The sequence below is a fragment of the Centruroides sculpturatus genome, unplaced genomic scaffold, assembly GCF_000671375.1.
Source record: "Centruroides sculpturatus isolate CEXI.00-Female unplaced genomic scaffold, Cexi_2.0 scaffold660, whole genome shotgun sequence".
Taxonomy (NCBI): Eukaryota; Metazoa; Arthropoda; class Arachnida; order Scorpiones; family Buthidae; genus Centruroides; species Centruroides sculpturatus.
In genome coordinates this window covers 419,348-440,078 of record NW_019385748.1, presented here as the reverse complement: position 1 = coordinate 440,078, position 20,731 = coordinate 419,348, and the positions used below count along the sequence as shown (strand labels likewise).

The following is a 20,731-nucleotide window of genomic DNA, read 5'->3' as shown; positions in this document are numbered from 1 at the left end:
TATATAATACTTGTTTTAAATCATTTCCATAAATATAACATTGAATATCTTAAAATTATGAAATTAACTAACTTCAAACAATGCTGAATTATCAGGCTACTTTTGATTAAATTAATGAATAAATTAATAGCTACAGTAATTTGACTAGAGATAGACAGAAGTCTACTCTTATAACCTAACATAGCCCAATAATTCAGCTCATTGTTTGGAATTAATTAATTAAATTGGGTTATGAATTATTATTATTGTTATATATATTATGAAATTAACTGTTTTGACTTTCAATTGTATTAATTAAAATTATTCAATATTTTATTTAATTATTTCTGGAAAATTTTGAATATTTATACAGAAAAAGTGATCTCTTTTATAAATTTGAAAGATTTTATTTGTACATTAATTTGTGCTCAATAGAAAAGTAATACAGGTATACTTTATTTAACAATGTTCTACTTAACAACAGATTGCATATATATAACAGAAATCCCACAAGATTATAATGGAGATGAAAAATTTGTAGCTGCTTGTACCTTTTCTGTTTAGATATATAAATACTTATTTTTGTTACAATTGTTTCACATTCCTTTCATACGCATTAAGCTTTCACACAATTGTTTCACACACAGTCTATACAAATAGTGGCTATACCATATATGTTTATATAAGTACACTCTCTGATGATTATGATTGCTTATTGACTCTGAATTATCTTAACTTCATAATGAAGTTAAGATAATTCAGGATTTTTATAATATCAATATGTAGATGAACATAGCAGCCTGAAATTCTTTTATTTTCTATTAAATTGTTAAATTTGTTCTATTCTTTGTTAAGGATAGTGAAAGAATTCCTTTGGGATATTTTCAGTTGAAATGATTCCTGCTTTAATAATACTAAATAACTATGAATAATTACTTAAGCATTAGATATAAGCTGATATGAAATAGATATTGAAACTTACAACTACTAAATTACAATTTAGAATAAATTTTATAAAGAATAATTTTTATTTACAATATTATGGCACTGCAAGATATACTATTATAACATATACACACTGAGTATAGATGTTCTCATAATAATTAACAATAATAAAAAATTTTGTAATTAAACACATTTTTAATTCTTACGTTGAAAAAATGAACTTGGTGAATGAATTGTTGATTTTATATTTCTTTGTGAAAGCTTTACATCCTGTGAAATTAGGATAAATAAGCCAAAAAAATAGCAAAAATTTTATTTTTTTTACAGTTATCATAAACAGGAATTAGGTAATTATTTAGTCCTTATTCATTACACATGGTGAGAGAGGGATAGTCATGTCCAAATTCAAACTGACACATTTTGTAGGTTGTAAGTAAAATTAGGTAAGAATTAAAATAAAAGTAAGGTCTGCAATTTGAACACAAACTCATTAAATTTTGCTGCAAAAATCAGCATAGTTCTATCTTTATTTCTTTTTACACAAAAGTATAAAAGCTCCATGTGTACTCCTCCTGTTACACAAAGAATACCTAAATGACATTTAATTTTCTGCCATCTATTCTGCAATATCTGTAGTATAACAAAAACAATAGTGTCCAGTATGTACAAAGATCATTGAGGTCATTGATTTTGGGATGTCAGCATAAACCCTGTCCTTCACATAACCCCAAAGTCTAGATATCATAATGTCACGATTGCAGGTATCATGGAATGCTACAATTACTTACTCCATGCATGTCAATTAATTCTATGGAAGACTTGCACAGTTACTGTTTCTTTTGTAACATTTTAAATTAATTTTTTTTATGCACTGAATTTTGGTAGTGTTGTAAAATATGTTTCACTAGCAGAGAGGTGATAACCAAATAAAAGGAAAAAAATTGTAATAGTTTAGAATAGAAGTTTGTTTAACTTTTTGCTTTTGAAGATGTAAGATGTTTATTATATATTAACTGAATTGTGCAAGTGGAAAGCATCTTGACCTAAAAAGTCCATTGTGCATCCACAAAAAGTTATTTTAGGAGTTTGCTCTCTGAAAATAATAGCAGATGCTTAAAAAAGAGATGGTACACATTATCTTGCTTAAGAAGAATGAATGTAAACAAATAAAAATGAATGAGTCTGTGAAAACAAAGAGCAGCACACTTTAAATAAGATGCAAATATCTCTTCAATAGGGTCATAGAAACAAGAAGCTTGAGGAATGTTTCAGTTGACATGAATGCTTGTAACATTGATTAAAATAAGTTACAATGCCAATCAAAAACTGTTCATTATACAGGGTGTTTATAAATGAATGGTGCAGTTTTAAAAATTAATAATAAATCTATTTATTACCTTATATGGGCAAACGTTACAGCATAAGTAACGGTAACTGTCCACATTTTTTATGCATTAATCACAATTTTTCAATATGTGCACCCATGGTCACACGACACACATCTACATGGTAATCAAATTCTTTCCATACGCAGTGTAGCATGTCCTCCGTGATGGTCTGCAGTGCAATGCTTTATCTGATCACACAGTTCCTCAAGGGACACGGGCATTGACAATACATAAACTCGGTCAATGCCTGAGATTAAGGTAATAAATAGATTTATTATTAATTTTTAAAACCGCACCATTCATTTATAAACACCCTGTATATAGGAACTATGCAATGAAAGATCTCCAGATTGAAGAACTAATGATTAAAATTAATAAAGAAAATTCTCCTCATTACTTCTTCATTGGTAAATTGGTTTGAAAATATTAAAGTTATGTTCAAGAAAGATTTATTGAAATTATAATTTTCTGCTCTTCAATGTAAGAATATATGACATAAGAAAACTTTTATTATTTTTACTTTACTTATAATTATTAATTATTGTAAGTTAGTATATGTATAAAAATTCTTAGCCTATTAAATATACATTCAAAATGATCAGAATGAATATTAAAATTCTAATTTGTTTTTTAAGTTCATACTTCAAAAAGTGCATTCATTTTAAAATAAAGTTAATTATTACAACATTGTACTTTATACAATGTAATATTTTGTTTTGATTGACAGGATACAGAAGAACCAGATGAAGAAAGTGGATTAGCTTCTAAGAAAACAATAGAAACAATAAAATCTGTAAGAGATATTATTTCATTAATCAACACAAAAAATGTTAAAACATTATTTTACTTAATAAATATATTATTATTTAAAGGCAGAACAAATTATAGAAGCTCTTGACATATATACTGAAGAAACATCCAAGTATGAATTATATAAAAAAGAATGTGAAATTTCTAGAAAAGAGGTATTTATTATTTTCTATATAATTTCTTTTCATAATTTGAAATTAATTTTAAACAGAATTAAAACCCCTCATTAAATATATATGTATTTATAACTACTGTGTGTTGTTTTATATATTATGTATAAAACACACAGTTATAAATACAGTAGAGCATCAATTATCCAAATATCGATCAACCGAAACATCAATTAACCGAAAGCTTTCCAGTTGACAAATTTAAATTTCTGCTATTGCTGTGGTGCTGCAATCTTTGGCTATGTCTTAGGCTACTCCAATGTTATTTTTGTTGGTGTGTGTGTTTTAGCTGGCAACACTGGCATGACCATGAGAAGGTACTTAAGGATGTGCCAGGATTTGAATGAATTTCAACATGGGATAGGTTAATATATTTTTTCATACATAATCGGTTATTCGAAAAATCAATTTTTCAACAACCCCAGTCCCCAATTGATTTGGATAATCAATGCTCTACTATTATTGACAACAACTATATACAGTTGTTGTCAATAATGACTTAGACCATGACATATTATACACAATTAAGATATCTTTATCAGATGAATTCAGCAATATTANGATTATTACCAAAAAATTATACGTGTTTTTGAAATGTTGAGTGAAATTAGTCTAGAATCGATTAATTTTATGGAAGAAAACCTTTCAAACAGCCGTAGTCCGTAAACTGCACACATGCGGGGCTGTGATTGGCTCATATATTTAAGGATTCCTACAACGCGAAATTCTTATAAAGTGGAACGTATCTACCGCGTTATAGGGGGGTCAACTGTATAAGAAAAATTTTCGACACCAGTATTATAGAATTTCACGTCGTAATGATTACTTTACGTCCCTGATATCACGACTTTCCATAGGGAAACAATTAGAAATGTAAAACGAAGTTATTGAATGAAGGTNCGAACGGTGCACACTCGGTAAGTAATCCTACAATTTTTTGTTTATAGCATAGTTAATACGGATTATTCCCAAAAAATTATACGTGTTTTTGAAATGTTGAGTGAAATTAGTCTAGAATCGATTAATTTTATGGAAGAAAACCTTTCAAACAGCCGTATTCCGTAAACTGCACACGTGCGGGGCTGTGATTGGCTCATATATTTAAGGATTCCTACAACGCGAAATTCTTATAAAGTGGAACGTATCTACCGCGTTATAGGGGGTCAACTGTATAAGAAATATTTTCGACACCAGTATTTTAGAATTTCACGTCGTAATGATTACTTTACGTCCCTGATATCACGACTTTCCATAGGGAAACAATTAGAAATGTAAAACGAAGTTATTGAATGAAGGTTTTATACTAAAATGTGTTTCGTGTACATCAAAGATAAAACGGTAATAATTTGAAAACGATTGATCTACGCATGCTTGACAGTAGATTCTGTACGTACCTGTAAGGTTTACAGGTAACGAACTAGAATATATTACTGTGACTGTGACAATGGTTACAGCACTCTTAATGGAAACGATGGGTACTTATATAATGAATTAGAATATTTTAGTTCGTTGCGTTTACACAACAGAAATGCCACGTCCCTTTGACTAAAAAAAATAACAGACATGTAATTAATTTTTACTCAAACATGTTGTCGCTTCAGCGACTCTATATAGCATATTCTAGCTCGATCTTTACAAGTAAGTTTTTGGAGATTGAAAATATACAAAGTTTTTATAACAAAACCTTATACAGCTGTGAATGATAAGCAACTCGTTGATAGATATTTTTGTTTGTTTTTTATACAGACTCATTTGTACTAAATTTCCGGCTCAATGTAAATGTCCTATAAAATTCATTTCATAAAAATTACCAACTTTCAAGTCTTTAAGTATTTTAAAGTACTCTGTATAATTAGCAAGGGAAATGAGAAAAATACCGTATAAAAGAAAAAAATGTATAAGGCAAATTACTTTTCAGTTGTATTTAGAATGAAAATGGTTCTCACGTAAGAATGGCTTGCCACAAATTAACACAGCAGTGGTGGTCAAAAGTTAAGCACGGATCATATAAATCTAAATAAAAGCCTAAAGAGCATGAAAGCTTAATTAATGAAAATTAGTGTATAGGTATGAGAACTAACATTTATTCCTTAAAATTATGCAAAATGTATGTAAATATGCAGTGAAGAACACTGAGAAAATATCGGCGTCTCCACAGAAAAAACTATTTCTGCTGAAAGAATACTGTGAGGACCAGAAATTTAGTGTTATAAACTAAAATTTTTGTTTAATAAACTTTATAAAGACGGAACGAGAAAACAGAAAATTAAAAGAGTAAAAGGAAAAATAAAATCAATAAAAACCTCGATTCCCACGAGTTAGGTTCCGTGTTGAGATGAGTACATTTCTTGTCACGATTGTGTCACCCGTCCCCTCATTGGACCAAGAAGATCGTCATCGCTGACGAAATCGGAGAAAAGTTCGAAAAAGAGGACTTGATATAAAAGGGCCAGGCATGATGAGTAAGNAAATCCCACTTCAGCCCAGTTTTTTTTTCCAGAATGTTCAAAATTATTTAATAAATTATTATAATTATTAATTTAGATAAGAGATGATGCCTAATGTCTACCTCTAGTACCAAATTACTTAGTTTCTAATTATTAATGATAGCCTAATTAATTATGGTGATAATTTGGGTTAGTATTAATACATCAGGCTTTGGAAGTTGATATAATTTACCATATTTTACAGCATATAAAATGCAACTTTAATCCAGAAAACAGGTCAAAGAAAATCACTTGATCTAATATAGGCTAATGAATTGCCCAAATAGCCTTCAGTAGATAACAGTGCATCTAGTCCTATCTACTCTCTATCTAGCTCTACTTTTGAATAAAAATGTTATTGTTTAATTAAACATATGATTATTTTTACTATTACTAATTTTGATTATTTAAAACAGAATTAATATAAATTGTAGTTAGATAACGTGTGATGATTTTCTAGTAGTATTAGATGCAGTCAACACTTCAAAGTTAAGCAACAGCCTTAATACTTATATATGTTATTACATACTGTATTTGTTATATCTTGCCTCAGTTATCTTATTATGTGGGATGGTTTAAATACACTAAATACTGACTATTGAACACAAGACTGTGTTATTAATTAAACACTTGGTGTTTTTCCTCTTTATTCAACTGAATAAAGAGGAAAAACACCAAGTGTTTAATTAATAACNATTAATTTTAAACAGAATTAAAACCCCTCATTAAATATATATGTATTTATAACTACTGTGTGTTGTTTTATATATTATGTATAAAACACACAGTTATAAATACAGTAGAGCATCAATTATCCAAATATCGATCAACCGAAACATCAATTAACCGAAAGCTTTTCAGTTGACAAATTTAAATTTCTGCTATTGCTGTGGTGCTGCAATCTTTGGCTATGTCTTAGGCTACTCCAATGTTATTTTTGTTGGTGTGTGTGTTTTAGCTGGCAACACTGGCATGACCATGAGAAGGTACTTAAGGATGTGCCAGGATTTGAATGAATTTCAACATGGGATAGGTTAATATATTTTTTCATACATAATCGGTTATTCGAAAAATCAATTTTTCAACAACCCCAGTCCCCAATTGATTTGGATAATCAATGCTCTACTATTATTGACAACAACTATATACAGTTGTTGTCAATAATGACTTAGACCATGACATATTATACACAATTAAGATATCTTTATCAGATGAATTCAGCAATATTAGTCAGCTTAATTGGTTATTTATCTAACTGCCTAAAAGGGGTTTGTGGGCTAATAAACAACAATTTTTGTTTGCTAGTCAACAAACCCTTTTTAGGTGGTTAGATAAATAAGATTTCTTTATTTACAGTGTAAGTTTACTGTAAAAGAACTGTTTAAAATTTTTATTCGACATGGAAAACTTTCTATTATTTACACTTTGGTTTACACAAATTTATAAAATAAAAGAAAGATATAGTGAATCAAAATAATGTCACAAGTGTCCCACATGTCAGTCCTATCATTGAAAATAGACAATCCTCAAAACTTATATAAAAGTTATATTTGAAGACAAATATATGATATTTTAAATGGAAAAGTTCTCCCTAACTATCATCACTTCTTTCATTGTTAGTTTAACAAAATATTGTACAGATTCAGTATGCCAAAGGGAAAAAGCATAGGTAGTTTATTATTGCAAAGCATATCAATGACATGTCTGAAAGAACAATTTGCAAGGAATTATCAGTAAGCCAAAACAATAATGCATTAAATCATCACTCATTACAATCATTTTGATCATTTTTCACCAGACAAGGCTGAAAGACAAAAACCAAAGACACCATATGTTGATGACATGCTTAAAAAGAAAATAACAACAAATGCCTGTTACATGTAATGAAATGATAAATGTATGGAATGGAGATGAAACAAAGATATTGAAGCAGTTAGTCTTAAGTTCACTGATTCACATGATATGCTGGCTATGCTTATTGACATTGTTGACATGATTTTACCTTCTCATTTTTATTATTCTATTTTCAGAGATTATTTGAAAACATAAGAACTTGCTGCATTAATGTTTACTTTAGTCATATGCAGAAATATTTTGTTTTTTGTAAAGAATTGTATTTTTTGTTTTTTTTTTAATTAAAGAAAAGTATTTTATCCTAGACAGTCTGGTTTACATATCTGTTGTTACATAATTTTAAGATTATGCCAAATTCATTATTAATATGCATATAATGTAATGTTTATATTTATAATAAATTAGATAAAAAAACTCACTCCTTAAATTACTCCAATAATCTGTATTTAATGAGTAAAAGCATTTTCAACCTAGTTGATAAGTCTTCATCAGTTGAATGTGCAATGGTTATCAAATGTACAAATAATTAACTTCAATAGAGCAAGAAATATAGCAAAAACTGTAGAAAGTTAGTTCTAAAACTACCAGGCTAGGACTGAGTTTGATTTCCTTGTACAATGATGTATCAATACAATCTTATTTATCTTTCAATTTTAAATTTTATTTTATTTATGTCTTAAAGTTAAGTTTAAATTTACATGTTCTATTTAAGTTTAATATTGTATGTTCAATATTAATCTATATATCCATATTTAATGAACAAAAACATTTTTGTTCATTAAATATAGATTGCTGGAGTAATTTAATGTGTGAATTTTTTATATAGAAGACCTTCCTTTCATTTCCTCTGTGATTTTTTTTTATACAGTAAAATCTCATTATTTCGAAACTCAAGAGACCAAAAAAATAACACAATTTAGAATTATCCAGGTTCAAATTATCTGAACATTTTTCAAATCAAAGTTTTTTCAATTCTCAAATGAAATTATACATTAGCTTATATAATTTTATCCATTCATTTATAAATTCATTCATATTACAAGTTATTACTTAGTAATTTAAGCTATTTCAAAAAACTGTCAGTTGGTGAATACTTAATGAAAACAATGAAAATGTAACCAAATTACATTCAAAGCAAGACCTGTAAATAATGTATGAAAGAAACTTAAGTGCTTCAAAAAGAATTACTGCAAATTTCATCTAGAGGATCAATGTAGTTTTATGAAGAATTCACCACCTTGAGTTCAAGATTGTGAAAATCATGTGATTTGATGAAAACAAGCTATAACAGTTAAAGCTTTAAGTCAGTGGTACCCAATTAGTTTTTCCTGCATACCACTTCAAGAAAGAGCTCAAACTTGCGTACCTCTTATAGCAGAAATTCATATTAATCCATACTAATATTACAAATTTGAAGATAATGCTGTCTGTCTGTCACCTTTTCACGTCTAAACCGCTGAACAGGTTTTAATAAAATTTGGCACAGAGATAGCTTACATGTTGGAGATGGACATAGGCTACATTTTACTGCGAGAAAATATCTTACTCCCACGAGAAAATTCGATATGATGCGAAGCTGTGGTTAGATAGATAGTGATAGAATAAGTTTTTTTACATTTATTACCTTTAAAATACAATTCTAATAATAATGAAAATAACATAAGGTTATTTAATTTTAATGTGACAAGTGTGCACGATTTTCTTTGCACAACTTTGTAAAATCTGGTTGCTTTTTGGTCAGCTTCAGTCTCGAGTCATCTTTGAGTTGAAGTCGGTGACGATGTTTAGTTTTCATGTTTGTCATGGCTGAAAATCCGCTCTCACAGAGGTATGTTGCGCAAAATGGTAGTAAATATTTTATTGCTGCTTCACTGACACGATGATAATGATAATTGTACAATTAACACAAATTGTGTTAATTGTACAATTTTAAGAATTTCATTTAGGTATTGTCACAAATGCATTTTTTTGATGAAATTTCGAGAATATTTTTAGTTATAAATAAATGAATTTGTGCATTCGACATCATGTTGTAAATTGCCGAATTTTTGATGGTCCCCCATTATTTATTTGATTGCTTCATTTCATGCATTTAAATTTTAAATCGGCTGATTTTAGATTGCCGCGCGTACCCCTTCATGCAATTTCGCATACCCCGAAGGGTACGCGTACCACTAACTGGGAACCACTGCTTTAAGTATACATGTGTATTTGCATGTGTATTTAATGGACTTCGGAATTATTGAGACAATGAATTTTTGTGAAAAATTCCAAAATAACTTAATTAAAGCCAAACATTTCTTTCATAAAAATAAAAATTTCTCTCTTCATTAGCAACATGTACAATGTTTGACTGACCTTGAGCACACATCTGATAAATTAACAATGTGTAATTAGTAAAACTGAAACTGCCACTTAGGCATGGAAACTTTCTTATAAACATGTAATATCATGGAAGATTTTGAATTAAAGAATATTTTTGTGAGTCACCGTATTAGATTATGACTTCAAATTTTATTGTATGCATATTTTGAATTATCTGAACTAAAATACATGCAAAATCTATTCTCTTGGCCAGGGACTAGACTTGACTTCAAATTACATGATACTTCATATTTTCCAATATCGAAATAATGAGGTTTTACTGTAATAAGTTAAAATAAATTTAACATAATATGTTGTAACAATATTATTATTTAATCCAAAATTATGTTTTTTAGTTTACCAAAAGATTATATTTGAAATGAAAAATTTTACTCTGAATTTAAGATCATCATCAGCAGAAAACTTACTTTAGACACAGAATACAGCACTTTTAAAAAACTTTTATTGAAAATGCTGTACATGACAATTTAGACAACTAAATTGCATTGGCAGACTCACTATGCAGTTTGTTTACTTTCATACAGTAATATTATAACATAAAACGTACAGTATTATTTCAACATTCTACTGCATATTTAAGAAAATTCACTTTCTTTATAATTCTTAATTAAGATACTATTCCTGTAAGAAATAATGGAAAAACTAACCAATATTCAAGTTGTTTTTAGGAATAGTATTAGATTCTATATTGGTTTAACAGGATATGGCTATATTATAGTGCCAACTTTCATTATATTTCCAAATCAAAGTTGAGTTTGTTATGAAAATTATATTAAATTTATGTAACTGCATTAATTAATATATGCCAATAATTTTTTAACTATGCACTTAATATTATATGGCTAGTGATGATTTTATAAATTATTTTAAAAAATTATGACTAAAAATTAAAATTATTTGAACATTNTGTTGCGGTTTATTCTTCATTTAATTTTTGTAATTTTTAATTTTGATTCTTTTTGATTTTATTTTATAGGTTAAAATAACAATAAAACTTTGTAATAACAATTTTATTGAACGACATTTATTACATAATACATGAAAAATTATTATTCGTTAATGAGAAGGTTGAGACTGTATTTCTTGACATAATTTTTCAAAATCAAGAGAGTAATTTGATACTGCTACTCTTAAACAGTCATTCAAATTTTCACCCGTAAGACGTGATCTAATCGTATTTTTGAAAAATTGCGTTGAAGAAAATGTGGCATCACTGAAGTAAGTCGATCCAAGAAAGATTTTAGCTTTAGTGCACAGTTTTTTAAAATTGTATATTTACGTGCTTCAACTAATTTCCAAAATTCCTTATCCCTGTTAATAACTTTTAAAGCGACATCGTTTTGTTATTCTACAATTTCCAGTTCTAAATTTTCTACATTTGTTGCATAAAATCCATTTATTTCTGCACTTAAAGTAGTAATGTCAACATTAATCATAGGTTTTTGAAAGAAAAATAAAATCGATTTCAAGTCGTCAAATTGATTAAATCTTTCATTAAACTTATTATTTAATTTAATTAACATACGTTCTACATAGATAATCAACATACGTTCGACAATATAAATAATTTTCTAGAAATATTTTCGACATGTGTGGAAAATGCGTCAAAGAAGTTTTTTGAATGTGCGAACTCCAAAGGACTAATTTACATTTAAATGTTTTAATAGCACTTACCATATCCACTAAATCTTTATTTTTACCTTGTAGTTCAAGATTTAACTGATTTAATTTCTGACAAATATCAGCTAAAAAAGCTAAGTCACGTAGCTAATTAGGATCTTGAAGTTCGTTATAAATTTCCCCTTTTTGCTCAAAAAATTTTTTATTTTAGTAATAAAATTAAGAAACCGGTTTAATACTTTGCCTTTGCTAAGCCACTTCACTTCTGTGTAAGTTTTTAAATCTGAGAACTCAACATCATCATCTTCCAATAGCTTTTTAAAAAACCTGTGCTGTAATGGAGCAGCTTTTATAGAATTTACGAGTGAGAACCATTAGAATTTACGAGTGAGAACCATAGAACGATCTGTAGTAATAAAATAAAAACATAAAAGATGGCACTAAAATTCTACTGAATTCGATAAAATAATAATTTTTTGTAGTGGAACTAAGTACAGTACTTATATTTTATTATATATATGACAGGGGTGGGCAAGCAAAAGTTCAGTGGGAGCCGAAATGTAGGTTTTGCAAAATGCATGGGAGCCGCAGTTCTGTACGTTTTTATTCTGTACCGCGATTTTATTATATAATATAAATATGATTGACATTTTTATGGGAAAAATTATTGATGAAAAATGGATGATGATTTGATTTCTAGAAGGCAATATAATCATTTAATGCATGATAGGCTTNTCTGTTTGTTAAAACTGATTTTATGTATAAAAATATATTAAAATAAATAAAAAACCAAAATGATCCAAAATGGTTATCTATATGGTCACTAGCTGTTACCCACGACTTCGCCCGCAGAGGTTTTGCAAGCAAACCCCATTTATATTCAGTATTTCAACAACCATAGTAATTATTATATAACATCTACTGCTGAGAATGATGAGAATTGCTGAGAATCAAATGAACTATTGAGAATCAATATGATCAATTTTCTGGAACATTTACAATCGTTCTATAATCGAACCAATGTGCAATAACAAATTCAAATTTAAAACAGTTTGAACATTTGGTTAAAAAATCAAAAAATATAAAAATATTTATAACAATGTCTGAAATGTTATCAATTTAATACACCTAAGTACTCAATGAAAACTAAACATAGTTGAAAACAAAAAAATTGCATCTAAAATAGTACAGTAGAAGCTGTTCTTCCAGTTAAGCCTTAATACTCTCCCCTCTGCTGGGAAATTTCAAAAAATCGCTTCTTAGCGTGCGTTTCCATGATGTACCCTAACTGTGTACCAAATTTCACCTCTAATAATAATAATAATAATGNGAGTTGAAGTCGGTGACGATGTTTAGTTTTCATGTTTGTCATGGCTGAAAATCCGCTCTCACAGAGGTATGTTGCGCAAAATGGTAGTAAATATTTTATTGCTGCTTCACTGACACGATGATAATGATAATTGTACAATTAACACAAATTGTGTTAATTGTACAATTTTAAGAATTTCATTTAGGTATTGTCACAAATGCATTTTTTTGATGAAATTTCGAGAATATTTTTAGTTATAAATAAATGAATTTGTGCATTCGACATCATGTTGTAAATTGCCGAATTTTTGATGGTCCCCCATTATTTATTTGATTGCTTCATTTCATGCATTTAAATTTTAAATCGGCTGATTTTAGATTGCCGCGCGTACCCCTTCATGCAATTTCGCATACCCCGAAGGGTACGCGTACCACTAACTGGGAACCACTGCTTTAAGTATACATGTGTATTTGCATGTGTATTTAATGGACTTCGGAATTATTGAGACAATGAATTTTTGTGAAAAATTCCAAAATAACTTAATTAAAGCCAAACATTTCTTTCATAAAAATAAAAATTTCTCTCTTCATTAGCAACATGTACAATGTTTGACTGACCTTGAGCACACATCTGATAAATTAACAATGTGTAATTAGTAAAACTGAAACTGCCACTTAGGCATGGAAACTTTCTTATAAACATGTAATATCATGGAAGATTTTGAATTAAAGAATATTTTTGTGAGTCACCGTATTAGATTATGACTTCAAATTTTATTGTATGCATATTTTGAATTATCTGAACTAAAATACATGCAAAATCTATTCTCTTGGCCAGGGACTAGACTTGACTTCAAATTACATGATACTTCATATTTTCCAATATCGAAATAATGAGGTTTTACTGTAATAAGTTAAAATAAATTTAACATAATATGTTGTAACAATATTATTATTTAATCCAAAATTATGTTTTTTAGTTTACCAAAAGATTATATTTGAAATGAAAAATTTTACTCTGAATTTAAGATCATCATCAGCAGAAAACTTACTTTAGACACAGAATACAGCACTTTTAAAAAACTTTTATTGAAAATGCTGTACATGACAATTTAGACAACTAAATTGCATTGGCAGACTCACTATGCAGTTTGTTTACTTTCATACAGTAATATTATAACATAAAACGTACAGTATTATTTCAACATTCTACTGCATATTTAAGAAAATTCACTTTCTTTATAATTCTTAATTAAGATACTATTCCTGTAAGAAATAATGGAAAAACTAACCAATATTCAAGTTGTTTTTAGGAATAGTATTAGATTCTATATTGGTTTAACAGGATATGGCTATATTATAGTGCCAACTTTCATTATATTTCCAAATCAAAGTTGAGTTTGTTATGAAAATTATATTAAATTTATGTAACTGCATTAATTAATATATGCCAATAATTTTTTAACTATGCACTTAATATTATATGGCTAGTGATGATTTTATAAATTATTTTAAAAAATTATGACTAAAAATTAAAATTATTTGAACATTTTATCTTTTAGATAAAGTAATTTAATATATGTATATATTTTCTATTTAAGTTTAATTTTTTATATATTTTAGTTACCACAACCTCTTCCTCATGTTATGTTCTCATTATATGATGTTACTAGTCCAATTGAATTCATGTTGGAAGTTGTAAAAAGAATTAAATCTAGGTAAATAATTGTTTTTATTTAAAATTAATTTTAAAGTTTATTAAACTTGTGTAAACAGATTACAGTTATGAATTGATATCAATCCTTTTGTATTCTCAACTGTAATGTAGAAAAAATGTTATCTTTTATTTGTCATTAGTTATTTGTCTGTTAGATATCATCATTAATATATCTAATGTAATTACTATACTCTTTATTAGCACTTTAAACTGTCATTTAATTAGTCTCATTTTGTACTTGTAAAGAAAATGTTTCAATACATGACTTCTTACAATAAATTATTAAAATTAAATTTAAGTCTAAAGTTTTAGAATTAAGGATAATAATAATAATAATTTAAGTTTAAACAAACTGTACTTTATTTAAATCCTTGAAAATAAAAATTTATTTCAGCTCATTACATATAGATATTTTCTAAAGAAATAACAACTCAAAGCTCAAGAAATTTAGATTAAACCACCAAACGATCGCCTTAATATCGGGCTATAAACTTATTTAATAATTTATTTATTTATTATTATTAATTTACTTAAGAGATGGTGCCTAACGCCTATCTCTATTGTCAAATTACTTTATACTAATCATTTAATTAGCCATATTATAGTCCAATATTAAGGCGATCGTTTGGTGGTTTATTCTAAAGAAATGGTAGAATTTTATAAAATCCTGAATATTCTTTATTTAAGCTTGAAGTTATTAAAATAAATTTTGAAGATCACATTAAATGATGTTTAACATAAAATGATTGCTGGATTATATTAGGCTACTATAATGCTAATAATTAAATATTAAGTAATTGCAAACTTGTGGGTTCAAGTCATGTTTTGGGCCAATTTTTTCTACCAGATCTTTCTAAATTAATTATTAAAATATTGATTTAATTATATTTATTAAATTTATCAAGAGATGGCACCTAATGTCTACCTCTAGGCCAAATTACTTAACACTTAATTGTTAGTAGTAGCATTAATATAGCCCAATATAATGCAGCAATTGGCATTGAAATTATTAAAACATATTTAATTTTGTCTCTAGATTGAATTTATGTCTAAGTTGATTTAATTCATTTCATATAAATTTTGTAATTGTTATAATATAAATTTAAAATGAAGACTAAATTATTACTAAAGACGTTTTTATTTTATTATTGCAGTGAATTAGAAAAAGCTCTATTATTGTTACCATTTAATTATATTGAGAAATTCCTCCTTGTTTTATGTGAATTATTAGAAAAAGGCTGGGAAACTGAGATAGTTTGTCGTTGTGTGCACTTTTTAGTAAGGTAAGTATTAAAAAAGTACAGTGGTGCCTCNATTCTGGAAGAAAAGAACTAGTGGGACTTGAACCTGCAACCTCTGCTTACCATGCAGTGTGCTTGCCAGTTATGACATCTGGACCCAAAGCAAGACTTCGCTTTCAGATGTATTAAATTTTAGATATAAACATTCATGGTTACGTACGGTGCCAGCTGGAAGACGACTTCTTTGCCCCTGGCCTATGTACTCCTCCACTAGGGCACTCAATAGGCTAATGCTTTACCCAGCATGGTATGTATATATAATATATATATATATATATAGATTTCTTGTAGTATGCATCAACTTCCTGAAGTCTGCACCATTAAATTTGGATGNGAGTCACGTAATGGCCAAACAGAAAGTCCTTTGTTCACAGCGTCCGTTATTTGAGGCGTACGTTATACGAGGCATCACTGTATATTATTATCAGTAACATTTTATATGAAAATATATTGATATAATATTTAAAATAAAAAACTGCTTTATAACTGTTGTTTTAAGTTTTTGTTTATATAAAACATAGATTTCCTAATGTGAATTATGTAGAATGCCATATTTAAGTACATTATTTTTTTAAATCCGTTTTTATTGTATTTCTATACAGTTTAAACCATTTCTGAAAATAAAATTTCATTAAAATTAAATTGGATGTTAAATATGTGTTAAATTAGAGTTCAAATTATAATGACTTGCTTAATAAGTTTTCTAGAAATCAATTAGATAATAATAATGGTGAGAGTCTACTGTATTATTTAATATATTCAGGGTTCCTACGCACCTGGAAAGTCAGGGAAAATCAGGGAAAGTCAGGGATTTTCATTATTTTTTGAAAAAGTCAGGGAAAGTCAGGGAATTTGTCAAAAATTATCAAAAAGTCAGGGAATTTGTCGAAAATTGTCAAACAGTCAGGGAATTTGTCTCCTTAACTGCGTTGTTGATTTGGTTTGCTGAATATAGATGACCAATCATAGCCATACGCAGGCGGCAAGAAGTAATGCTGCAATCTTTAAAACCCGAGATAACTCGGGAAAGTTCCATAGCGTTATATAAAACTCGGGCATTTGGGCCCTCCGAAAAAATTTTTGTTTTTTTTGGATGTTTTTTAAGTCTCCAAATTTTTTCAAAAATTTTTTCCCGCGCGAAAATATTTTATCNAAAAAAAAAAAAAAAAAAAAAAAAAAAAAAAAAAAAAAAAAAAAAAAAAAAAAAAAAAAAAAAAAAAAAAAAAAAAAAAAAAAAAAAAAAAAAAAAAAAAAAAAAAAAAAAAAAAAAAAAAAAAAAAAAAAAAAAAAAAAAAAAAAAAAAAAAAAAAAAAAAAAAAAAAAAAAAAAAAAAAAAAAAAAAAAAAAAAAAAAAAAAAAAAAAAAAAAAAAAAAAAAAAAAAAAAAAAAAAAAAAAAAAAAAAAAAAAAAAAAAAAAAAAAAAAAAAAAAAAAAAAAAAAAAAAAAAAAAAAAAAAAAAAAAAAAAAAAAAAAAAAAAAAAAAAAAAAAAAAAAAAAAAAAAAAAAAAAAAAAAAAAAAAAAAAAAAAAAAAAAAAAAAAAAAAAAAAAAAAAAAAAAAAAAAAAAAAAAAAAAAAAAAAAAAAAAAAAAAAAAAAAAAAAAAAAAAAAAAAAAAAAAAAAAAAAAAAAAAAAAAAAAAAAAAAAAAAAAAAAAAAAAAAAAAAAAAAAAAAAAAAAAAAAAAAAAAAAAAAAAAAAAAAAAAAAAAAAAAAAAAAAAAAAAAAAAAAAAAAAAAAAAAAAAAAAAAAAAAAAAAAAAAAAAAAAAAAAAAAAAAAAAAAAAAAAAAAAAAAAAAAAAAAAAAAAAAAAAAAAAAAAAAAAAAAAAAAAAAAAAAAAAAAAAAAAAAAAAAAAAAAAAAAAAAAAAAAAAAAAAAAAAAAAAAAAAAAAAAAAAAAAAAAAAAAAAAAAAAAAAAAAAAAAAAAAAAAAAAAAAAAAAAAAAAAAAAAAAAAAAAAAAAAAAAAAAAAAAAAAAAAAAAAAAAAAAAAAAAAAAAAAAAAAAAAAAAAAAAAAAAAAAAAAAAAAAAAAAAAAAAAAAAAAAATACACTAAATACTTTTTTCCTAAATATTCTGTGCTGAAATGGAATTGTCTTTTATCCTGTAAAATATGTTCTGAAATAGGTTTAATGCTTCCAGACTAAACTTTTATATAATTACATAAATTGATCAAGTTTAGAAACTTATTATCATTTTAAAAAATACATTTATTGCATAAAAACATATTTAATCAATACTGCAATAAATAATAATGTGAAAATGTATAACTAAGTATTCAAAATAGGCATTCTTTTAGTTGATAGCTACCTTATGCAACATTTTCAGAAAAATATCTTGACAACTAATTTGAAATGATGAAAATGAATATTTTAAGCTGATCAAGTATAATGAATCAAGTTATAATTTATGATTCATTATAATATGTAATTTCATTACTTGTAATAAGAAATATTCCAAAAAAGGGGTTTTTGACTTACACTAATGATACAACTATGACAGCCAGATGACTCAAGCAGTTATGTCAACAGCTAGTACTTTGGGGGACCTAGAATTAAGTCTTGGGCAGTTGAAAACACTCAGGAATATTTCAGGGATTTCATGGTATGTATATATAATATATATATATAGATTTCTTGAAGTATGCATCAACTTCCTGAAGTCTGCACCATTAAATTTGGATGTAACCATTAATGATTATATCTAAATTTAAATACCTCTGGAAGCAATATTTCAGGGGTTAAACTGTCCTGAATATGTTTGGCCCATTCCTCAATACTCAGCCATTCCTGTTGAGGATCTGATCAAAGCCATGATGGATAGGATTAAAAAGTCCTCTTGGTGCCTACAAGGTGGAGAGAGTGAAAAAATTATCAACTGTTTTATTTTGAATAATAAAATATGTATGTACATAATCATTTTTTAAAATTTAACCACATTATTGATAAAAGTCTGAGTTGTTACAACTTATTTCATACAAACTATTAAAGTGAATTCAATTCTTTTTTTTTGTGCATTTTTGTTTAAATGTATTGATTACTAAGTATAAAGCAAAATAGTAAATACTATGAAATTTTTTATACTATTAATGGTAAATCTTTTATGATTTGGTCTTAGTTTTGTAAGACTAAATGGATCCAATAAATTATTGAAATAAACAATGTACTAAATAAATAATTTATTATATTAATTAAGTGATTCTGTATAAATTATTTATTATGTAATTATCACTTGTCAGTAATTAGACTAATAAGTAGAAATTAAGAATAATTAAGAGATTAATAAAATATGGTTTATTAAAAAATATGGCATGCTTAATAAACTATATAATCTTAAAAATGTGTTATATAGTAAATTCCTGTTAAATTGGACCCTTCCAGCAAGTTCACATAACTCAAATTAGTTTTGAAAAATTGTACAGTAATTTTAAATTTCTTGACAATAGAAAAATTATAATTCTTTATAGCTGAATGCAAAATCAACTTTAGCTAGATCTATCTACAAAGTATAGTAGCTAAATTGGCAATGCTGGATGTTAACAGCTTGCCTACTGTGTTATATGTAACCACGAGGGCTCATTTTCTGTAATAAATTTAACAGTATATTCTACTAAAGCTCATTAAAACTTCTGTGTAAAGCCGATCATAATAAATTACTGTACTGTATAGCCATGTTATTTTCCACATCATTGGAGAAAATACTCTGCTAAGTGGAGGACACCATTCATTCCCTATTAGTCTGAGTTAGTGGGTGTTTACTTATGTAATTAATTATATAACAGCATTTTTCTATCAATGAAATTTTTGAAATGTAAAAAAGTAACTATTAGTAATTTGTCTACATAGATTTATCAATAAATATTTTCCTTATAAATTGATATAAAAGAATTTTTTTATCAAGTCTCATAATTATTTCTTGTCTCTTGACTATATTCTGTTTGTTAAAACTGATTTTATGTATAAAAATATATTAAAATAAATAAAAAACCAAAATGATCCAAAATGGTTATCTATATGGTCACTAGCTGTTACCCACGACTTCGCCCGCAGAGGTTTTGCAAGCAAACCCCATTTATATTCAGTATTTCAACAACCATAGTAATTATTATATAACATCTACTGCTGAGAATGATGAGAATTGCTGAGAATCAAATGAACTATTGAGAATCAATATGATCAATTTTCTGGAACATTTACAATCGTTCTATAATCGAACCAATGTGCAATAACAAATTCAAATTTAAAACAGTTTGAACATTTGGTTAAAAAATCAAAAAATATAAAAATATTTATAACAATGTCTGAAATGTTATCAATTTAATACACCTAAGTACTCAATGAAAACTAAACATAGTTGAAAACAAAAAAATTGCATCTAAAATAGTACAGTAGAAGCTGTTCTTCCAGTTAAGCCTTAATACTCTCCCCTCTGCTGGGAAATTTCAAAAAATCGCTTCTTAGCGTGCGTTTCCATGATGTACCCTAACTGTGTACCAAATTTCACCTCTAATAATAATAATAATAATAATAATAATAACTCTCCCGTGGTCACCACCTGGTCGTGGTGGGAGAGCCCAGTAATTTTACTGATCCATAGGGCAATGCAGGCTGGAGCACAAGCTCCTGGTAGGGACACCCATGCCAGTAAGGTCTATGGGGAGAAATGAAGCTAAGAGTGACCACACACCCACATTATGTGGAGATAATCATAATGGTAGTAACCAGATCAAAGTGTGATACCGGCTCGGACGTCGCCCGGGTTAACAAGGTCCGC

At 26.9% G+C, this 20,731-nt stretch overlaps 1 protein-coding gene across 1 annotated transcript in view; it reads left to right on the top strand.

The window, feature by feature from the left end:
- LOC111641758 (WD repeat-containing protein 3-like) overlaps positions 1-20,731 on the top strand; it is a 47,093-nt gene that overhangs the window by 21,661 nt on the left and 4,701 nt on the right. Inside the window, exons 11-14 of the mRNA XM_023387971.1 lie at positions 3,040-3,105; positions 3,185-3,277; positions 14,569-14,663; positions 15,817-15,945. Of these exons, the coding sequence (XP_023243739.1) occupies positions 3,040-3,105; positions 3,185-3,277; positions 14,569-14,663; positions 15,817-15,945 (383 nt within the window). The remainder of the gene's footprint in view (positions 1-3,039; positions 3,106-3,184; positions 3,278-14,568; positions 14,664-15,816; positions 15,946-20,731) is intronic.